The sequence below is a fragment of the Liolophura sinensis genome, chromosome 6 (genome assembly GCF_032854445.1).
Source record: "Liolophura sinensis isolate JHLJ2023 chromosome 6, CUHK_Ljap_v2, whole genome shotgun sequence".
NCBI lineage: Eukaryota > Metazoa > Mollusca > Polyplacophora > Chitonida > Chitonidae > Liolophura > Liolophura sinensis.
The window spans coordinates 78,785,297-78,803,665 of NC_088300.1; the positions used below are offsets into that span (position 1 = coordinate 78,785,297).

General features: G+C 42.5%; 1 protein-coding gene across 7 annotated transcripts; it reads left to right on the forward strand.

Moving 5' to 3' along the window:
* Positions 1-9: 9 nt before the first annotated feature.
* LOC135466800 (uncharacterized) lies at positions 10-17,301 on the forward strand. Of its 7 annotated transcripts, XM_064744497.1 has the most exons (11): positions 1,715-2,614; positions 3,540-3,602; positions 4,522-4,604; positions 5,614-5,706; positions 6,628-6,756; positions 7,075-7,174; positions 8,221-8,278; positions 9,826-9,958; positions 12,503-12,708; positions 14,101-14,210; positions 16,744-17,301. In XM_064744497.1, exons 6-11 carry the CDS (start codon positions 7,116-7,118, stop codon positions 17,285-17,287), a joined length of 1,110 nt encoding a protein of 369 aa, XP_064600567.1. In that variant the 5' UTR covers positions 1,715-2,614; positions 3,540-3,602; positions 4,522-4,604; positions 5,614-5,706; positions 6,628-6,756; positions 7,075-7,115; the 3' UTR covers positions 17,288-17,301. The 7 variants fall into 7 exon arrangements, with proteins under 7 accessions (XP_064600569.1, XP_064600567.1, XP_064600564.1 ...); XM_064744499.1 differs by lacking the exons at positions 1,715-2,614; positions 3,540-3,602 and adding an exon at positions 10-55; XM_064744494.1 differs by lacking the exon at positions 5,614-5,706.
* The last annotated feature ends 1,068 nt before the right edge of the window (positions 17,302-18,369 follow it).

Below are 18,369 nucleotides of genomic sequence, written 5' to 3' on the forward strand. Positions count from 1 at the left end.
GTTGTTCAACTGAAGCTCTGTCAATCCGGGTGAACAGTTATGCTACCTTGATTTGGTAAAAAACAAATTATGTTTTACTAAGGAGTGAGTCTGCGTTATACTAAGGCAAATAAATGATAGGCATCGTGCATTGGTGATTTTGGAGCAGGTGCACTTTGGTTTTGACAGGATTATGTTGTTGTGATAGTGTCTATGAAGATGGATTTAACAATGTCAAAGTATGGTCTGGCCTGGAGTTACCCATCTGACACACTGATGTTGGCATGAGAAAGTGTTACCGGCGCATTTTCAACTAAATTAAACGTTGAGGTCTATTTTTAACAATTTCTAATGTTTACTTGCCTCAACGTTTAATCGTTGAATTCAAAAATGAGGTAGGCCCATGCCACAAGGCACCTTGCGGAATGAAGTGGGCCCGTAAATCCACTCTAAAACAGCAGCACGCGCCAATTTCTGTTGAGAATTGAAGAGAAAATTGTGCTTTTAATCACTCATACATGTTAAAATCCCTTTCAGACTAGGCATATGCAGAAAATCTGATAAAGTGTTGACTTTTCTCTCTTCAAAATGCATGTCCAAAGCATTGGGTATTTCCAAAATCCAGATAGTATCTGAGGCCACAGACAGAAAACATGGATATTGAAGTAGATAGCCGCAAACCTTGACTGGAGCCTTTAGAATTAATTTTCCTCGCTCGACGTACCTGCCAACGTCTTCTTTCTGTTCTACATCATGCCTGATGAAATCATTGCTATCGGTTGTGTAGTCTTGTTAGGTTGATTTCCGTACTTTTGGCACACGGTTCTGAGATTTTAGTACACCTGACTCGCCATGACAGCACAGATTTATTGTACGAACGAGAAGGAAATATTTCTGTGAATTTCAGCAACGTCTTGACATGGGAATGCATTTACACTTGCAGGAGTGGTAATAAAAACTCTATTCATTATTAAAGAACATGTGCCACAGTATTGGAGTGGATTTAATGGCCAACTTTGTGACGCAAAGTGCCTTGCAGAATGAGCCTACTGCTTTTTTGAATTCAGCGATTAAATGTTGAAGCACATAAACATCAGAAATTGTTGGAAATATACAGAGTTTAACTTAATTGAAGTGTAGGTGAATGTATGTTCAGTTGGATTGAACAAAATACAAGGAGTTAGATACAGGCAGGGGAGAGGAACCCTGGTGGTGCATGAGATGGACAACCATTTTTGTGAAATTCAAGTTAGCAGAGAAAGTGATCTTTAAGAAATATCGATGTATATTTACCTTTTGAATGATCAACAGCTCAGGTTTTTAACAGTCTGGTGGACTAGGACCCATTCATTTTAAAAGGTCTTATCTTAAGTTCTGAACAGGCCATGGAGATTAGTAATCAGGATTAATTAGTTTCACTACTTTAAAAATGTGATGTGATAATAACCATTTTTGATCTTCTAATTAAAAATAAGCTGATGGAACCGAAAAAAAAAGTGATTTCAAATTAGAAGTAATGTGTTTATTGCTGTGCACAGTTTTGTTTTGGGTTTGTATACATTTATCATGTTCGTATTGTCTTAGTTGCGTAAGGAAAATGTTTTCCAATACTCCATGTTGAATGCATCAAATTTCTGTTGCCATTGAGAGGTGTATTGAAGTAAATTATGATTAATGTCTTGTTTTTTCTTGTAGAAATACATGTTCATCTGCAGGTTGATAAAGCATGAACAAGGACAAAGAAGACATTACCTCAAGTCTGCAGCAGAGTGTACATCCAGAGCAGTTGTCGCCCTTGATCTGTGTCAAACTAATATCAGATCTGTGAGACAAGCACAGCAAATTCAAGGGATTTGTTAAAGTTTTTAAAAAACCGATTCTTCATTTTAAATTAAAACTTTACATGTCTTCATCTTGATGACTTAGAGATCAAGTTCGAGTCTTGGTCCTTTTCTTCCATTTCAGCAACATTGCCATGCTATGCTGTTTGGAACACTTTTCCAGACTTCAAAAGGGTTGGCTATTCTGAGATAAGCTACAGATCAAGTTTCAGTTTTGGGGAAATTTTTCTCAGCAAAATTGTTGCTGTTCTTTTTGGTGTTGTTGACTTTGACATAACTACTATTCTGATGGCTCAAACCAGAAAGGACATGTAATTTACTTTAATTTGCTTAAATTGCAATACTTTATGAATGCTTGGGAAAGACATACTCCATCATTATATGACAGTTCGGGAAGTTAGACTTTCAGCTCCTGCAGAAGATAAACAGTAATGTTCATGTATTTATTTCTTTATTGGAGGGGTGTTTTACACCGTATTCAAGAATATTTCACTTACACGAGGAAAGCCAGCATTATGGAAACTAAGCAGAATCAGGGCTAAACCCCCGACTGTGCGCAGCTTGTGATGTTCATGTAAGTCATCTGACATTGTTTCTATTATATGCAGATTAGAGAAGAAATTTTTAAAGTTCTGGAAAGATTGCTCGGTGACATTGAAACTTCAAGAGAGCTCCCCAAGAAAAAACACATGCCAGCTCAGCCTCAGCAACACTAGTGGCCCTGCTGTCCCTGATAGAAGAGTGCAGTGAAGGATTTGTGATTTAGCGTTGTCCTGCATAAGACTGCTTCCTAGGTATTGTGGATGTTGGGCAAACGGAAAGTGTTTGTGTAGATGTGGTATAGCATTTGAGAAAAGTGATAAAGAAAAGTTTATGGGATAATGGTAACATGTCGGAAGAGAGTGTATGAAATGTTAGTTTATGGGAAAATTGCGTAGAGGAGTTTGTGTGTGTGTCGGGGGCGGGGGTGGGGGGTCAATAGGAGTTGGTGATAAGGTGGAAGGAATGAGGTGTTTAGAAAGTGCTTGGGAGTGTCAGTGTAGAAGGGAATTTGGCACTGAGCAGTTTGCAGACAATTTATGGTAGATTTGTTTGGTAGACTGGGGGCGATTTTGTGCTAAGGTACACATGTAGTTTCTTTAGTGGCGGTAAATGACCTAAAGTTTCGCACGTGAATTACTGTCGTTTACTTCCACACAATCTGAGTCGGCAGCAAGACGACAGAAGAGAATGATTAGTCCCCCGCCCGATTTATTGCCGTGCAGGGCATTTAGTAGCACTTGTTGCTATTCCTTGCCACATGGGGTGAAGTCACTAACTGTGAGATGGACAGGGCTATGGACTAGTAGGCCTAGATGTACATCTATAACTATACCCATGAATGAAATCAAAGAAAGTTTTAAGACAGGCGATGTCTATTACAAACCTTTAATTTCTAAACACTGGCTTAAAGCATGGCCAAGCAAGGAATGTACATGCACAATGTACACTGTACCGTAGCCGAACTGATTATTTGGGTTAGGCCTACGTGGAAGTCACCTCGCCCCGTTATCTGATGAACAGTTGTCTGCTAAGAACCCTCATTATGCAACAAATATGTGTACAAATGTATTGTAGCTAAAGACGAATATCACTGAGAAATATCTGCCATTAGCCTCCTGTGTCCATGTAATTCCAGTTAAGTATGTTAGTTTACACGAACATTTTGTTTCTTTACAGTCGGAACTGTCCTCCTATTGCAGAAGAGCTCCTTTTCCCACGTTTTTATTTCGGGAACCTCCGGTAAACACAGAAACCATACTCCGCGCTAGGTTTCCGAAAATTACCACGATTTACTTTTACCCCTTTTCGGTAGCATTGTGTGCGAGTCTATCGGGAAACAGGATTTGTTTGAGTTGTTATCACATTAGGAGTTCGCAGAACACCGACACTGGCTTTATAAACAAAACATTTTATGATTTCCTGTATACAGTTTTGCCCAGACGTGATGTATGTGTCACCAGCGACAGATAAGATTATTGTTTTGCCTTTCTCCAGCAAAAATCATGTGATCAATTGGTAGACACGTGGAAATTTCGAGTCCAGTGATTGTAAGTGGCTTGTATCTACGTGGGGATAAAACCAATCTGTATGACTAAAATTCTATCTGAGGGGACTCAGTATTAAGTAAATTACGTATTCATGTTTACAAAATATGCATGGGTGTAAGTTGAAAGTCTTTCAAATTATGCCAGAATCAACAACAAATGTTTAGCTGCAGCAGTGCAAACACGTGTGTAGGTGTCACTTTGATCACAATTTCTTCTCGTCTGCTGGTAGGCCTAGTTTTCAAGTATGAATTTGCGGTATGCTAAATTCTCCTACAGATTTGTATACGCAGAGCCCTGCAGTTTGAAAACAGATATCTCGACTTGCGTATAGGTTCTGGGTAGTCACGCTTAATCTGCACCCAGTTTTCTCCAAAATTGCCATATTTCACGAAATAACGATAATAAAACAATTAACATGTTGCGAAGTGTACATACTAAAATTGTTATGATTAAAACTGAGGAAAACACGAACTGTTGGTGGTACGAGCTCAGCGAGCTTGTTTATTACATTCTTGAACTGTTAGTACAATCCCCTGACCACCCCCAGTGATGCTGATAGATTTACGAGCGGCTAATTAAGAACAATGACCCTTTTCCTTTTGATCTGTTAGCTGAAGTATGACAGCTGAAGATGTCTCAGGGGAGCGAGTAAAGGAGATATGTGAGGAGATATTGTTTGACAGCTCTAGTCCGGGTAAGCTATGTAAGCTTGAGGATTGTTTTCATGTCTTCTCATAGTTGTGGAAGACATGCAGTATTGAGTTTGTGCTGTCTGGTGTCCACAGTAACGCTTGTCCACACGATACCTCCAGAACTAATAGGTTATCACCAAATTTATATAGAAGCTTCATGACTATGACCTTAAAAGAAAAGACAACTCTAGACCAAATGTATATACAGTAAACTCTCAACATCGACACCTTCATTAACCGACATCTTGTCAAAACCGACAACATTTCGTGGTCCGTTTTCTGCTCCATTTAACAGTAATGTTAATTGCCTTCAGTAAACGGACTCTGGTCTCTTCTGAACACCAACAGTGGTTTGTAGTGCAGACATTTCCAGCGAGTGTTAATCTGTCTTGTCTAATCCGACGCAGCCTGTCGCACAACGTCCGACGGAGTCCGAGTTTGGCATCAACTGGCCTGCTCCGCATTGACTGAAGATCAGTGGGAAGGGAGATAATCTGCTTATGTGAACTCTTACCTAGCAGTTGGTGATCTCCTGTGTGGATACTGTACCATGCCTCCTGCGGAGGTCAGAGTTTAGTCACTCTGTAATTGAAAGATGAGTCTGACACAGAGTAGCTCAATGACTGAATAAAACTGCCTCAAACAACAGTTGCCGTCACAAACTTCCCTGCTATTGCCCTGACAACATCCGACCATGTCCAGTAGACCAGCAAAGCCTTGCCGTGTGGAAATGAACTTGAGTGATAAAAAGATTTTTTGTGAAGTAATTATGCGTAAAGTACAGATCAGCTTCTATCCATAGTTGTTGATATGCATCACTGTGCTCTTTAACAAGTTTAATTAAACGTATGTGTATGTACAATACACATGTTGTTGTTGTTGTAGGCTACTTTCCCACGTTTAATCCACATCTTGTCTAAACAGTCAGTTTACAAAGATTCTACTGTATATATCGATAAAGAGTCACATTTGAAGTTCAAAAATAGGTCACTTTTTATTTTTGTGATGTAGGATAACCAAGATAACACAGTTCAAAGAAAGCAAAAACACCCATGCAGGGAAAATCGAACAGTCCGCCATGCTCTCGGCTTTAATCAATCAAGGGTGAGACATTTCTGGCGCCCATGAATTCATCTGTTCTGCTGTGATGTCACCCGTTCCTAGTTCACCATTTTGCCATGTAGAAGTAGCATTAAATCAGCTGTTTTCCTTCTGATTACGAGACAGTTCTGATACACTTAGAAGCCATTTTCAATGGGAAAGTGGTAATGGCATACATCTGGTGTTATTCCCTGAGGTCTTGACCAGGAGGCCAAAATGCGTGGCCTTTGGTTGTAATAATAAACGGGACCGTATTTCGCAGAACAGAAGATTGTCGCCCCTCTAGTATTGAAGAGCGTAGGGTACAGACGACAACATTGTGTTTCCAGTTTCCCCAAAATGGTGTATCACTTGGCCTCATAAGAATACCAGAATAAAAGATCTTACCTGGTTTGGCCATCTGTGATGTCACCCGCTGAGTCGTACTGTGTGGTCAGCTGCAGCTCGGCAAGGGCAGTAAATGTATAGTTTTTGGTTGATTTAAAGTCATTATTCTCAGAATCCCCCCCCCCCCCCCCTCCCATATAAACAGGCTATAACCTTTATAATTAGGAACAGTAGCTAAATCTGGACACTAATCCTTTAGTTATCCTATTAGCTGTCTTCATCAAATGACATGTCTATTTACCATATGTTAGTTTGTGGGAGACATGTCATAGTGTCAGAACTATTGGTCTAGTTATTTGTGTAATAAGACCTTAAACTGTAACCTTAATGTAAACATTGGGCAATGGAGAAGGACTACCATGAACCCCTGAGGTTACCAACAGGAACCCAGACCAAAACATTTTTAGCTTTTTAGCTCAGTAATGTTCTCTCAGACTCTGTCTGTACATCTTGCCCTGTCTGTTTGTGGATTGTGTTGCTCTTGTTGACTGTCCTGTCCTGTCCCCTGTATTCTCCCACCATTTTTCTCCACGGCAGGTTTCTGTCAGGAGTGGTGGAGACTGGAGGTTCTGATTAGTTGTGGATTGGTCAAGAGACGATCAGTGAAGAAAAAGCCTGTCTATCAACTCCTGTCAGCTGAAGAAACACTGACTTGTCAAATAAGAGGTAGGAATCTAAAGTTATTAATGTTTCAGATTTGTCAGTCATATTTCAGAGCATGCTCAGTGTGATTGAATTCATGTTGATATAGCTACGTGTTGGTACTGTTTTCCTCCATCTGTATTATGGAAGCATGTTAAATTTACATGGTTTACATGTACATCACGTACTGTCATCTTCCCTAAAAAGTTTCTGAGCTGAAAAAAGTACAGATTTTGTCACCAGCCGGTATGTCTGATGTTCTGAACATTTCTGTTTTGATCTATGCTCTCTATGTTACTTGTAATATGATTTCCGTCAGGACTAGGACGTCATTTTTTTCAGATTTGTCCGGCAGTCATTCTAACAAGAAAACCATTGGGGCCATGTCAGCTTCAGCGCCTGATGTCCTATATACAAATGATAATGATACCCATGACCACGGGTAAGATACACTCAGAACCATTAGCAAGCTGTGCTGCCATAGGGCAGAGAATCAGTGCCACTGGCTGAAGTCACGGGTAAGATACACTCAGAACCATCAGCAACCAGTGCTGCCATAGGGCAGAGAGTCAGTGCCACTGGCTGAAGTCACGGGTAAGATACACTCAGAACCATCAGCAACCAGTGCTGCCATAGGGCAGAGAGTCAGAGTCACTGGCTGAAGTCACGGGTAAGATACACTCAGAACCATTAGCAACCAGTGCTGCCATAGGGCAGAGAGTCAGAGCCACTGGCTGAAGCCACGGGTAAGATACACTCAGAACCATCAGCAACCAGTGCTGCCATAGGGCAGAGAGTCAGACCTACTGGCTAAAATCATATGCTGTTACCGATGCATTTTTGTATTTATTTAATTGTTGTTTTTCGCCATAGTCAAGAATTTTCACTTTTATGATGGGGGTCAGCTTTATGGGTAGAGGAAACCTCTGTGCACATGGTAAATTGTGGACCTGTGGCTAGTTACTAATGAACCTAGTTTTCCACGTACTTCTTATTGTCATGATGTCCCCAGAAGCAGCAAGAGGGAGAAAATACGCAGAATCCCTATCCAGAGCAAGGATTGAACACATCAAAATGTTTCTTCATCCTTTCATCTGAGCTTTTTTTTTTTCACTGAACATGTACCAGTATACCACCTGTAATGCCCCTTGTTGATATGGTACTGATTTCCATATTATTGTTTTTATGCTTTATTTGTGTTCAGAAAATTTGCATCTATGTCTGTATCATTGGTCCTGTCTGGGTCATTGATAAAAGGTGTCTCACTGGTGACCTTAAGCCTTTGTGCAAAGAGGATAGATATAGGGATCCAGCTGCTTGCTGGTCAGCTTTTTGTGTCAGAATATCAGGTGTTTTGTTGCTGTCAGGCTGTGCTTTGTGTCTCCTAACCCAAGAACCTAATTGCTGTCATATACCAGTGAATGACACATTCTTGACTTCTGTGTGAAATCAGGATTGATGTGTTTTTGTTTCTTCTGTTCTGTGCAGGCTGATTCTCTTGGTGGACCAGCGTGAGTCAGGAGGGGATGTGGTGGGGCTAGGACAGGTGAGCTACCATCTGGGGTCAATTATTCCATTTTATGGCAATTACTAGCCTTAGGTTGACACCATAAAGCATGGTTTGCTAGGGCAGTTTTGGACCCTCACACTTTTGGTGGACCAGCGAGGGGGGAGATTGGATGCGGTGGGTGGGGGGTGGTGGTAGGACAGGTGAGCTACCACCTGCTGGGGTCAGGTATTTCATTTGATGGTAAATAGTAGCTTTAGTTTGACACCATAAAGAATGCTTATCACGGGCAGTGTTGGACCCTCACACTTTTGGTGGACCAGCGAGAGGGGAGATGGGATGTGGAGGGGGCGTGTGTGTGTGCTAGGACAGGTGAGCTACCACCTGCTTGGGTCAGGTATTTCATTTGATTGTAAATAGTAGCTTTAGTTTGACACCATAAAGCATGCTTATCACGGGCAGTGTTGGACCCTCAGATTGTTGGTGAACCAGAGAGGGGGGAGATGGGATGCGGAGGGGGGGCTACCACCTGCTTGGGTCAGGTATTTCATTTGATTGTAAATAGTAGCTTTAGTTTGACACCATAAAGAATGCTTATCCCGGGCAGTGTTGGACCCTCAGATTGTTGGTGAACCAGAGAGGGGGGAGATGGGATGCGGAGGGGGGGCTACCACCTGCTGGGGTCAGGTATTTCATTTTATGGTAAATAGTAGCTTTAGTTTGACACCATAAAGAATGCTTATCACGGGCAGTGTTGGACCCTCACACTTTTGGTGGACCAGCGAGGGGGGAGATGGGATGCGGAGGCAGGCGGGGTGTGTGTGTGCTAGGACAGGTGAGCTACCACCTGCTTGGGTCAGGTATTTCATTTGATGGTCAATAGTAGCTTTAGTTTGACACCATAAAGCATGCTTATCACGGGCAGTGTTGGACCCTCAGATTGTTGGTGAACCAGAGAGGGGGGAGATGGGATGTGGAGGGGGGGCTACCACCTGCTGGGGTCAGGTATTTCACTTTATGGTAAATAGTAGCTTTAGTTTGACACCATATAGAATGCTTATCACGGGCAGTGTTGGACCCTCACACTTTTGGTGGACCAGCGAGGGGGGAGATGGGATGCGGAAGCAGGGGGGGGGGGTGGTGTGTGCTAGGACAGGTGAGCTACCACCTGCTTGGGTCAGGTATTTCATTTGATGGTCAATAGTAGCTTTAGTTTGACACCATAAAGCATGCTTATCACGGGCAGTGTTGGACCCTCAGACTGTTGGTGCACCAGCGAGGGGGGAGATGGGATGCGGAGGGGGGGCTACCACCTGCTGGGGTCAGGTATTTCATTTGATGGTAAATAGTAACTTTAGTTTGATACCATAAAGCATGCTTATCACGGGCTGTGTTGGACCCTCAGACTGTTGGTGAACTTTGCATGTAGCTGTGAGGCCTATATGATGATCTGAAATAGGGTTATGGTAGTCCCATTTTAATGACCTATAATGATTTGTTAGAGCCTACATCTGGATTACAGAGCAATGATTGCAACGGCAATTTACTGAGAATTCTCTAAAATTTCTCATGTATCTTACTTTCAGTTGTGTAAAATGTTTGAAGATGTCGGAATTAAGTACCGAACTGAAATTTTAGACTGTGGAGATTACCAGTGGAAGTGGAGATGTGATCAAGAGGAAATAACTCTTCCTGTTGTTATTGAAAGAAAGCGGGCTGGTATGTATGAATAAAAAGAATTACGACTGTTCCTTTCTAAGATGAATGACTTTGTCCTTTGCTAAGTATGAAGGTTTTTTAATCTTAGTGGAAAGATGGTGACATTGAACTAATATGTGATTTCCCCATGCTTCATTTATGTAGCCCCTGTGCTCACAAAATCTACTTGCCCCTTCACATATAATATTTCAAGTATAGATTAATGTACATTTATTGTGATAGATGCACACACAACCTGCGAGAAAGAGGTATCATGAAAGATACACACACAACCTGCGAGAAAGAAGGTGTTGTCGTGTCACTACATGTACACGAATCGTGATAGATACACACACAACCTGCGAGAAAGAGGGTGTTGTCGTGTCACTGCATGTACAGGTATCGTAATAGATACACACACAACCTGCGAGAAAGAGGGTGTTGTCGTGTCACTACATGTACATGTATCGTGATAGATACACACACAACCTGCGAGAAAGAGGGTGTTGTCGTGTCACTGCATGTACACGTATCGTGATAGATACACACACAACCTGCAAGAAAGAGGGTGTTGTCGTGTCACTGCATGTACATGTATCGTGATAGATACACACACAACCTGCGAGAAAGAGGGTGTTGTCGTGTCACTACATGTACATGAATCGTGATAGATACACACACAACCTGCGAGAAAGAGGGTGTTGTCGTGTCACTGCATGTACATGAATCGTGATAGATACACACACAACCTGCGAGAAAGAGGGTGTTGTCGTGTCACTGCATGTACATGTATCGTGATAGATACACACACAACCTGCCAGAAAGAGGGTGTTGTCGTGTCACTGCATGTACATGTATCGTGATAGATACACACACAACCTGCGAGAAAGAGGGTGTTGTCGTGTCACTGCATGTACATGAATCGTGATAGATACACACACAACCTGCGAGAAAGAGGGTGTTGTCGTGTCACTACATGTACATGAATCGTGATAGATACACACACAACCTGCGAGAAAGAGGGTGTTGTCGTGTCACTGCATGTACATGAATCGTGATAGATACACACACAACCTGCGAGAAAGAGGGTGTTGTCGTGTCACTGCATGTACATGAATCGTGATAGATACACACACAACCTGCAAGAAAGAGGGTGTTGTCGTGTCACTACATGTACATGAATCGTGATAGATACACACACAACCTGCGAGAAAGAGGGTGTTGTCGTGTCACTACATGTACATGTATCGTGATAGATACACACACAACCTGCGAGAAAGAGGGTGTTGTCGTGTCACTACATGTACATGAATCGTGATAGATACACACACAACCTGCGAGAAAGAGGGTGTTGTCGTGTCACTGCATGTACATGAATCGTGATAGATACACACACAACCTGCAAGAAAGAGGGTGTTGTCGTGTCACTGCATGTACATGAATCGTGATAGATACACACACAACCTGCGAGAAAGAGGGTGTTGTCGTGTCACTGCATGTACATGTATCGTGATAGATACACGCACACACAACACTACATGTACACTACATGACCTAAAAATTTAGAACACAATTTAGTTGACAATTTGTCCTGACTCTGAGAGTTTTGACTTTTGTTTGGGGTCCTGGTTGATATCTTACTGACAATCACATTAGGCCATTTACCATATTTCACAAGCCATGAGCCATATGAGATTGTAGAGTTACGACATACATACGTACCATTACCATTAGTGCACTTATCATATAAAGCATCATTACCATTAGTACACTTATCAGATAGAGCATCATTACCATTAGTACACTTATCAGATAGAGCATCATTACCATCAGTACACTTATCAGATAGAGCATCATTATCATTAGTACACTTTTCAGACAGAGCATCATTACCATTAGTACACTTATCAGACAGAGCATCCTTATGATACATTACTATTACTACACTTATCAGATATGACATCATTACCATTAGTACACTTCTCAGACAGAGCATCCTTACGATACATTACCATTACTACAGTTATCAGATAGAGCATTATTACCATTAGTACACTTACCAGACAGGGCATCATTACCATTAGTACACTTATCAGTCAGAGCATCATTACCATACATTACTATTACTACACTTTTAAGATAGAGCATCATTACCATTAGTACACTTGTCAGACAGAGCATCCTTACCATACATTACCATTACTACACTTATCAGATAGAGCATCATTACCATTAGTACACTTATCAGACAGATCATCATTACCATACATTACCATTAGTACACTTATCAGACAGAGCATTCTTACCATACATTACCATTACTACAGTTATCAGATGGAGCATCATTACCATTAGTACACTTACCAGACAGAGTATTCTTACCATACATTACCGTTACTACAGTTATCAGATGGAGCATCATTACCATTAGTACACTTATCAGACAGAGCAGCATTACCATTAGTACAATTATCAGATAGAGCATCAGTATCATACATTAGTGAGAATGGCAGTACTTTTGATGTATTTAGTTGTCAGTAATATTCATATGTTCATCTTGACCAGATGACCTGGCTGCAAGCCTAAAGGATGGCCGCTTCTGGAAGCAGATCAACAACATGCTGAAGTGGCAGGAGAGGGCCAGAAAACAGGCCCTAGTGGGGCCACTGCATTACATCATAGAGGGGGAACTGGAAAAATATGTGGTACAGTGTGAGGATGGCTGTCAGGGGGTGGGTAGGTGTGGTCACCCACCTCTCTCTGCAGTACAGGTAACTATGACTGGGCCATAGGGGTGAGGGATTACAACATTACATTATAGAGGTGGATCTGGAGAAATATGTGGTACAGTGTGAGGATGGCTGTCAGGGGGTGGGTAGGTGTGGTCACCCACCTCTCTCTGCAGTACAGGTAACTATGACTGGGCCATAGGGGTGAGGGGGTTACTACATTACATTATAGAGGGGGATCTGGAGAAATATGCGGTACAATATGAAGATCGCTGTCAGTGGGTAGACAAGTGTGGTCACCCACCTCTCCTTGCAGTACAGGTAACTATGACAAGGCCTTGGGCGCGAGGGATTACAACATTACATCATGAGACTCGCCCACCTCTCCTTGCTGAACAGGTAACTATAACAGGGCCTTGGGGGAAGGGTTACTACATTACATCATGAGGCTCACCCACCTCTCCTTGCTGAACAGGTAACTATAACAGGGCCTTGGGGGAAGGGTTACTACATTACATCATGAGGCTCACCCACCTCTCCTTACTGAACAGGTAACTATAACAGGGCCTTGGGGGAAGGGTTACTACATTACATCATGAGGCTCACCCACCTCTCCTTGCTGAACAGGTAACTATAACAGGGCCTTGGGGGAAGGGTTACTACATTACATCATGAGGCTCACCCACCTCTCCTTGCTGAACAGGTAACTATAACGGGGCCTTGGGGGAAGGGTTACTACATTACATCATAGAGGGGGAACTGGAGAAAATATGTGGTACAATGAGAGGATGGCTGTCAGGGGGTAGGCAAGTGTGGTCAACTACCTCTCCTTGCAGTGCAGATAACTATGGCAGGGCCTTGGGGGTGAGGGGGTTACTACATTACATCATAAATGGGGAACTGGAGAAATGTGTGGTACAATGTGAGGATGGCTGCTGGGGTAAACAAGCGTGGTCACCCACCTCTCCTTGTAGTAAAGGTGACTATGACACGGCCTTGGGGGTGAGAGTCACTGCATTATGTGGTACAGTGTGAGGATGGCTTTTAGGGGGTGGGTAGGTGTGGTCACCCACCTCTCCTTGTAGTAGAGGTAACTATAATAGGGCCTTGGGGTGAGGGTTTCTTCAATACATCAGCCCTGTTTGAGACGGCTCACATGCGGGCACTTTACTCGACAGCTGCACACCATGCATGTATGTAAATTGTGAAGCAAAATGTAAACAAAACTTTGGTTTGAGTTATCGTAAGCCGCAACTTTGGAATAACTTACACTGTGCCTGTGTAAACAGCACAGCCTGTAGGCGGGAGTAAAGCAGGGAATGTTCACGTTGTCCACAGTCTCCAATATCATGAAGTATAGTTATCTAAGAATCACCTGACTGTGGAGCTAACAACACTGGCCGACCTATACATGTTTCTGTGTTCTGTGTGCAGGCAGCTGTGAAGGATTTGGAGTGTCACCCATCCCTGTGTGTCCATAAGACTGACTCGCTGCTCAACACTGTTAATCTGCTAGCAATATTCTCAGCGGATATAGGGAAGAGGTAATCTTCTACCAGTAAACTTCTCCGGCAATAGGTGGGAAGGCCTGGCTGCAACCTGCGTATGGTCATGGGTTTCCCCATGCGCTGCAGGGTTTCCTTCCGCCATAATGCTGACAGGCGTAGTATAAGTGAAATATTCTTGAGTATGGCGTAAAACACCAATTGAATTGAATCAATCTACCAGTAGACTTTCTCATTATGATGTTCAGATTTCCATTTGAGAATGCTTTATGATATGAAATGTTTTTGGGGTAGGGATTTTCATCTGCCTAAAATACTCTGCTCATCACAGTGGTTATTAGGGTTTTGATTTCCATCTTAGAATGCTCTGTGATATGCTGTGTTTTGAAGAGTTTTCTTCTGCCCAAAACATTCTGAGCTGGAAGCGTTTACAGTATGCAGTGGTGTTTCTGGCGCACTACTCATCACAGAGGTTATCAGGGTTTTGACTTCCATCTTACAATGCTCTGTGATATGCTGTGTTTTGAAGAGTTTTCTTCTGCCCAAAACATTCTGAGCTGGAAGCGTTTACAGTATGCAGTGGTGTTTCTGGCGCATTACTCTGGCGCACTACTCATCACAGAGGTTATCAGGGTTTTGATTTCCATCTTAGAATGCTCTGTGATATGCTGTGTTTTGAAGAGTTTTCTTCTGCCCAAAACATTCTGAGCTGGAAGCGTTTACAGCATGCAGTGGTGTTTCTGGCGCATTGCTCTGGCGCACTGCTCATCAAAGTGTATTCTAGCCCAGTATACTCTGCACATCACAGTGGTTATTAGGGTGTTGATTTCCATCTTAGAATGCTCTGTGATATGCTGTGTTTTGAAGAGTTTTCTTCTGCCCAAAACATTCTGAGCTGGAAGCGTTTACAGTATGCAGTGGTGTTTCTGGCGCAATACTCTGGCGCACTGCTCATCACAGTGTATTCCAGCCCAGAATACTCTGCACATCACAGTGGTTATTAGGGTTTTGATTTCCATCTTAGAATGCTCTGTGATATGCTGTGTTTTGAAGAGTTTTCTTCTGCCCAAAACATTCTGAGCTGGAAGCGTTTACAGCATGCAGTGGTGTTTCTGGCGCATTGCTCTGGCGCACTGCTCATCACAGTGTATTCAAGCCCAGAATACTCTGCTGATTGTAGTGTATTCTAGCCCAGAATACTCTTCTGATCCTAGTGTATTCTGCTCATCACAGTGTATTCTAGCCTAGAATACTCTGCTGATTGTAGTGTATTCTAGCCCAGAATACTCTTCTGATCCTAGTGTATTCTGCTCATCACAGTGTATTCTAGCCTAGAATACTCATCTGATCCTAGTGTATTCTGCTCATCACAGTGTATTCTAGCCAAGAATACTCTGCTGATCCTAGTGTATTCTGCTCATCACAGTGTATTTTAGCCCAGAATACTCTGCTCATCACAGTGTATTCAGCCCAACACATCACAGTTTTTTTCCATGTTGGGAGTTGCTACAGTATGCAGAGGTTTGCTGACAAGAATTCCCTGTGTTTTTCTGGACAAGATGTTCTGTGGTTAGCTCTGGTTTCCTTACTGGGACACTTCAAAGCATGTTGTGGTTTCCTAGCAGGGACACTCCATAGTGTGGTGTAGTTTCCTAGCCTAGATATTTTCTGCTGTGCTGTGGTTCCAAGGTAGGGGCACTCCATAGTGAGATGTGGTTTCCAAGCCTAGATATTGTCTGATGTGTTGTGGTTCCAAGGTAGGGGCACTCCATAGTGAGATGTGGTTTCCTAGCTTAGGTATTGTCTGATGTGTTGTGGTTTACTGATAGGGACACTCCATGGTGTGCTCTGGTTCAATGCTAGGAACACCCTATAGTGTGCTGTGACTTCCTAGCAGGGACACTATAGTGTGCTGTGTGGTTTCCTAGCAGGGACACTCCATCGTGTGCTGTGTGGTTTCCTAGCAGGGACGTTACAGTGTGCTGTGTAGTTTTCTAGAAGAGACACTCCATCGTGTGCTGTAGTTTCCTAGCTTAGATATTTTCTGATGTGCTGTGGTTCCATGGCAGAGACACTGGATTATGTGTTGGTTTTCAGACAGAAACACTCGATGGTGTGTTGGTTTCCAGACAGGAACAGTCAATAGTGTGCTGGTTTTCAGACAGGAACAGTCAGTAGTGTGTTGGTTTTCAGACAGGAACAGTCAATAGTGTGTTGGTTTTTAGACAGAAACACTTGATAGTGTGTTGGTTTTCGGACAGGAACAGTCAATAGTGTGTTGGTTTTTAGACAGAAACACTTGATAGTGTGTTGGTTTTCAGACAGGAACAGTCAACAGTCTGTTGTGGTTTTCTAGCCAGGATATTGTGTGGTATGCTGTGGCTCCCTAGTAGGGACACACCATCGTGTGTTTTGGTTTCCTGGCAGAATACTGAGTTGTGTGCTATGGTTTCCTTGCCAGGGTATTTTGTGGTGTGCTGCGGTTTCCTTGGAGGAAGTGAAACAAGCTGATATTCACCAGACTCTTTATTACATTATGTGTGCAATTACGAAAGAATATATCTTGTTGTAGGATCTTTGATGGAGAATTTGATAGGCTAAGAAGAGCCTGTTGTACAGAGATGAATGGCAACTCAAGTAATATGACTCACTCTGGTCTGTCTGGAGACACTTATATCAAACCTGGAACAGTGTGCAAAAATGATGATGCTGATGACACAACTGTGGGTAATTACTGTAACAATTCTGAAAGTACTACCATTAAAGATCTGCCATCATGTAACACTGGTAATGATGATGATGATGATGGTGTGATACTAATATCTTATGAAATACCAGACACAAAGCATGTTCAGCACAACTCAACAGGCTATAGTAACAACAACAACAACAGCAACCCTTGCTCGTCGCCACTAGTGGAGGTCAAGCCTATCTGTGGACAGACACACAAGCTATCTGTCAGCACAGATGTCTACACTAGTCATGGTGCAGGTAGCCTGTCTTCTGTGAAACGTAAACTGGAAGACTCCTGGAGCATTTCCCCATCAAAGAGCACGCCAGGGGGAAAGGTTTACCTCATGAAGACGGGTTACAAGCAAAAAAGCGGTAGTGATTAGCCCGTGGACAACCCTGTGTGTAACAGGATTCAGTTAAACCTCACTAGAGATGTTTCTTCTCCACACGGCAAAGAGAAAGTCAAGGGAGACAACTCCCCACCAGTGCCTGTCTGGTCCACCTTTCTGGCAAGTGATAGCCTGCCAGATCTAACACTTTAAGGACTTTTAGGGGGCTGATTATAAAGCCACAAATGTTCCAGCTCACATCAGTGGATTGTATGCTGCTGTACTTCTGCATTGAGAGGGGGTTGGGGTGAAGGAGTGTACCAAACTTTTAGACTTCATTCAGACTGGTACAGAGATCTTAAAAACAGGATTATGCCTAGTTTGTTAAGGCTATGTCATTTAGAAACGTTCTTTCCAAAGATAATACTTTTTATATTTTCATTTGGTAAGCTCTTTTTAAGTTTTTTATAAATCAGTTTACAACATCACAATGTTTTTGTGCCAAAATGTGATTCAGTGAATCAGCATGTTGTCGTATATCATCTTGTTATTTATACTAGACTTTCTCTCAATCATCCATTATTTCACTGGCATACAGCATGATTACTTCTTAGCCTCAGTATATAATCATTTTGAAGCATTTAATAGTTCATCTGGCTCATAAACATGGCATTCTCAAGTTTACGCCCAACTGGGCAGTAAACTGTTTCTGGAATGGCATTTGATTCCTGAGAGAAATTATCACATAGACAATGACAGTTTTAACTATTAAACTGACCTGAGACTATGTTACTTTGATGTTAATATCCAGGTTTTGACATTTCCCAGCAGTTATCATTGCTATGGTTATGGCTAGTACATAGTTCTGGTTGACCAGTCAGTTTGAAACTTGTTCATACTGATACTGTTCCTGGAAATGGGCATCGTTCAGCTCGAGGACAGAGCTACAAAGAACTGCGCGGTGTCATATACAGTGACAAACCTTATCACAAACTAATGTTTCGTCGCTTTGGGTGCTCCGGGAGTTGAATAATTGAACAGACTTCTGATAGTTCGAACGAGTCAACTGTTTTACTCAAGATAACATCGGAACCCTACAGCAGGGTCCTGCAACGTCGGACCAGGGGAGTATGTAA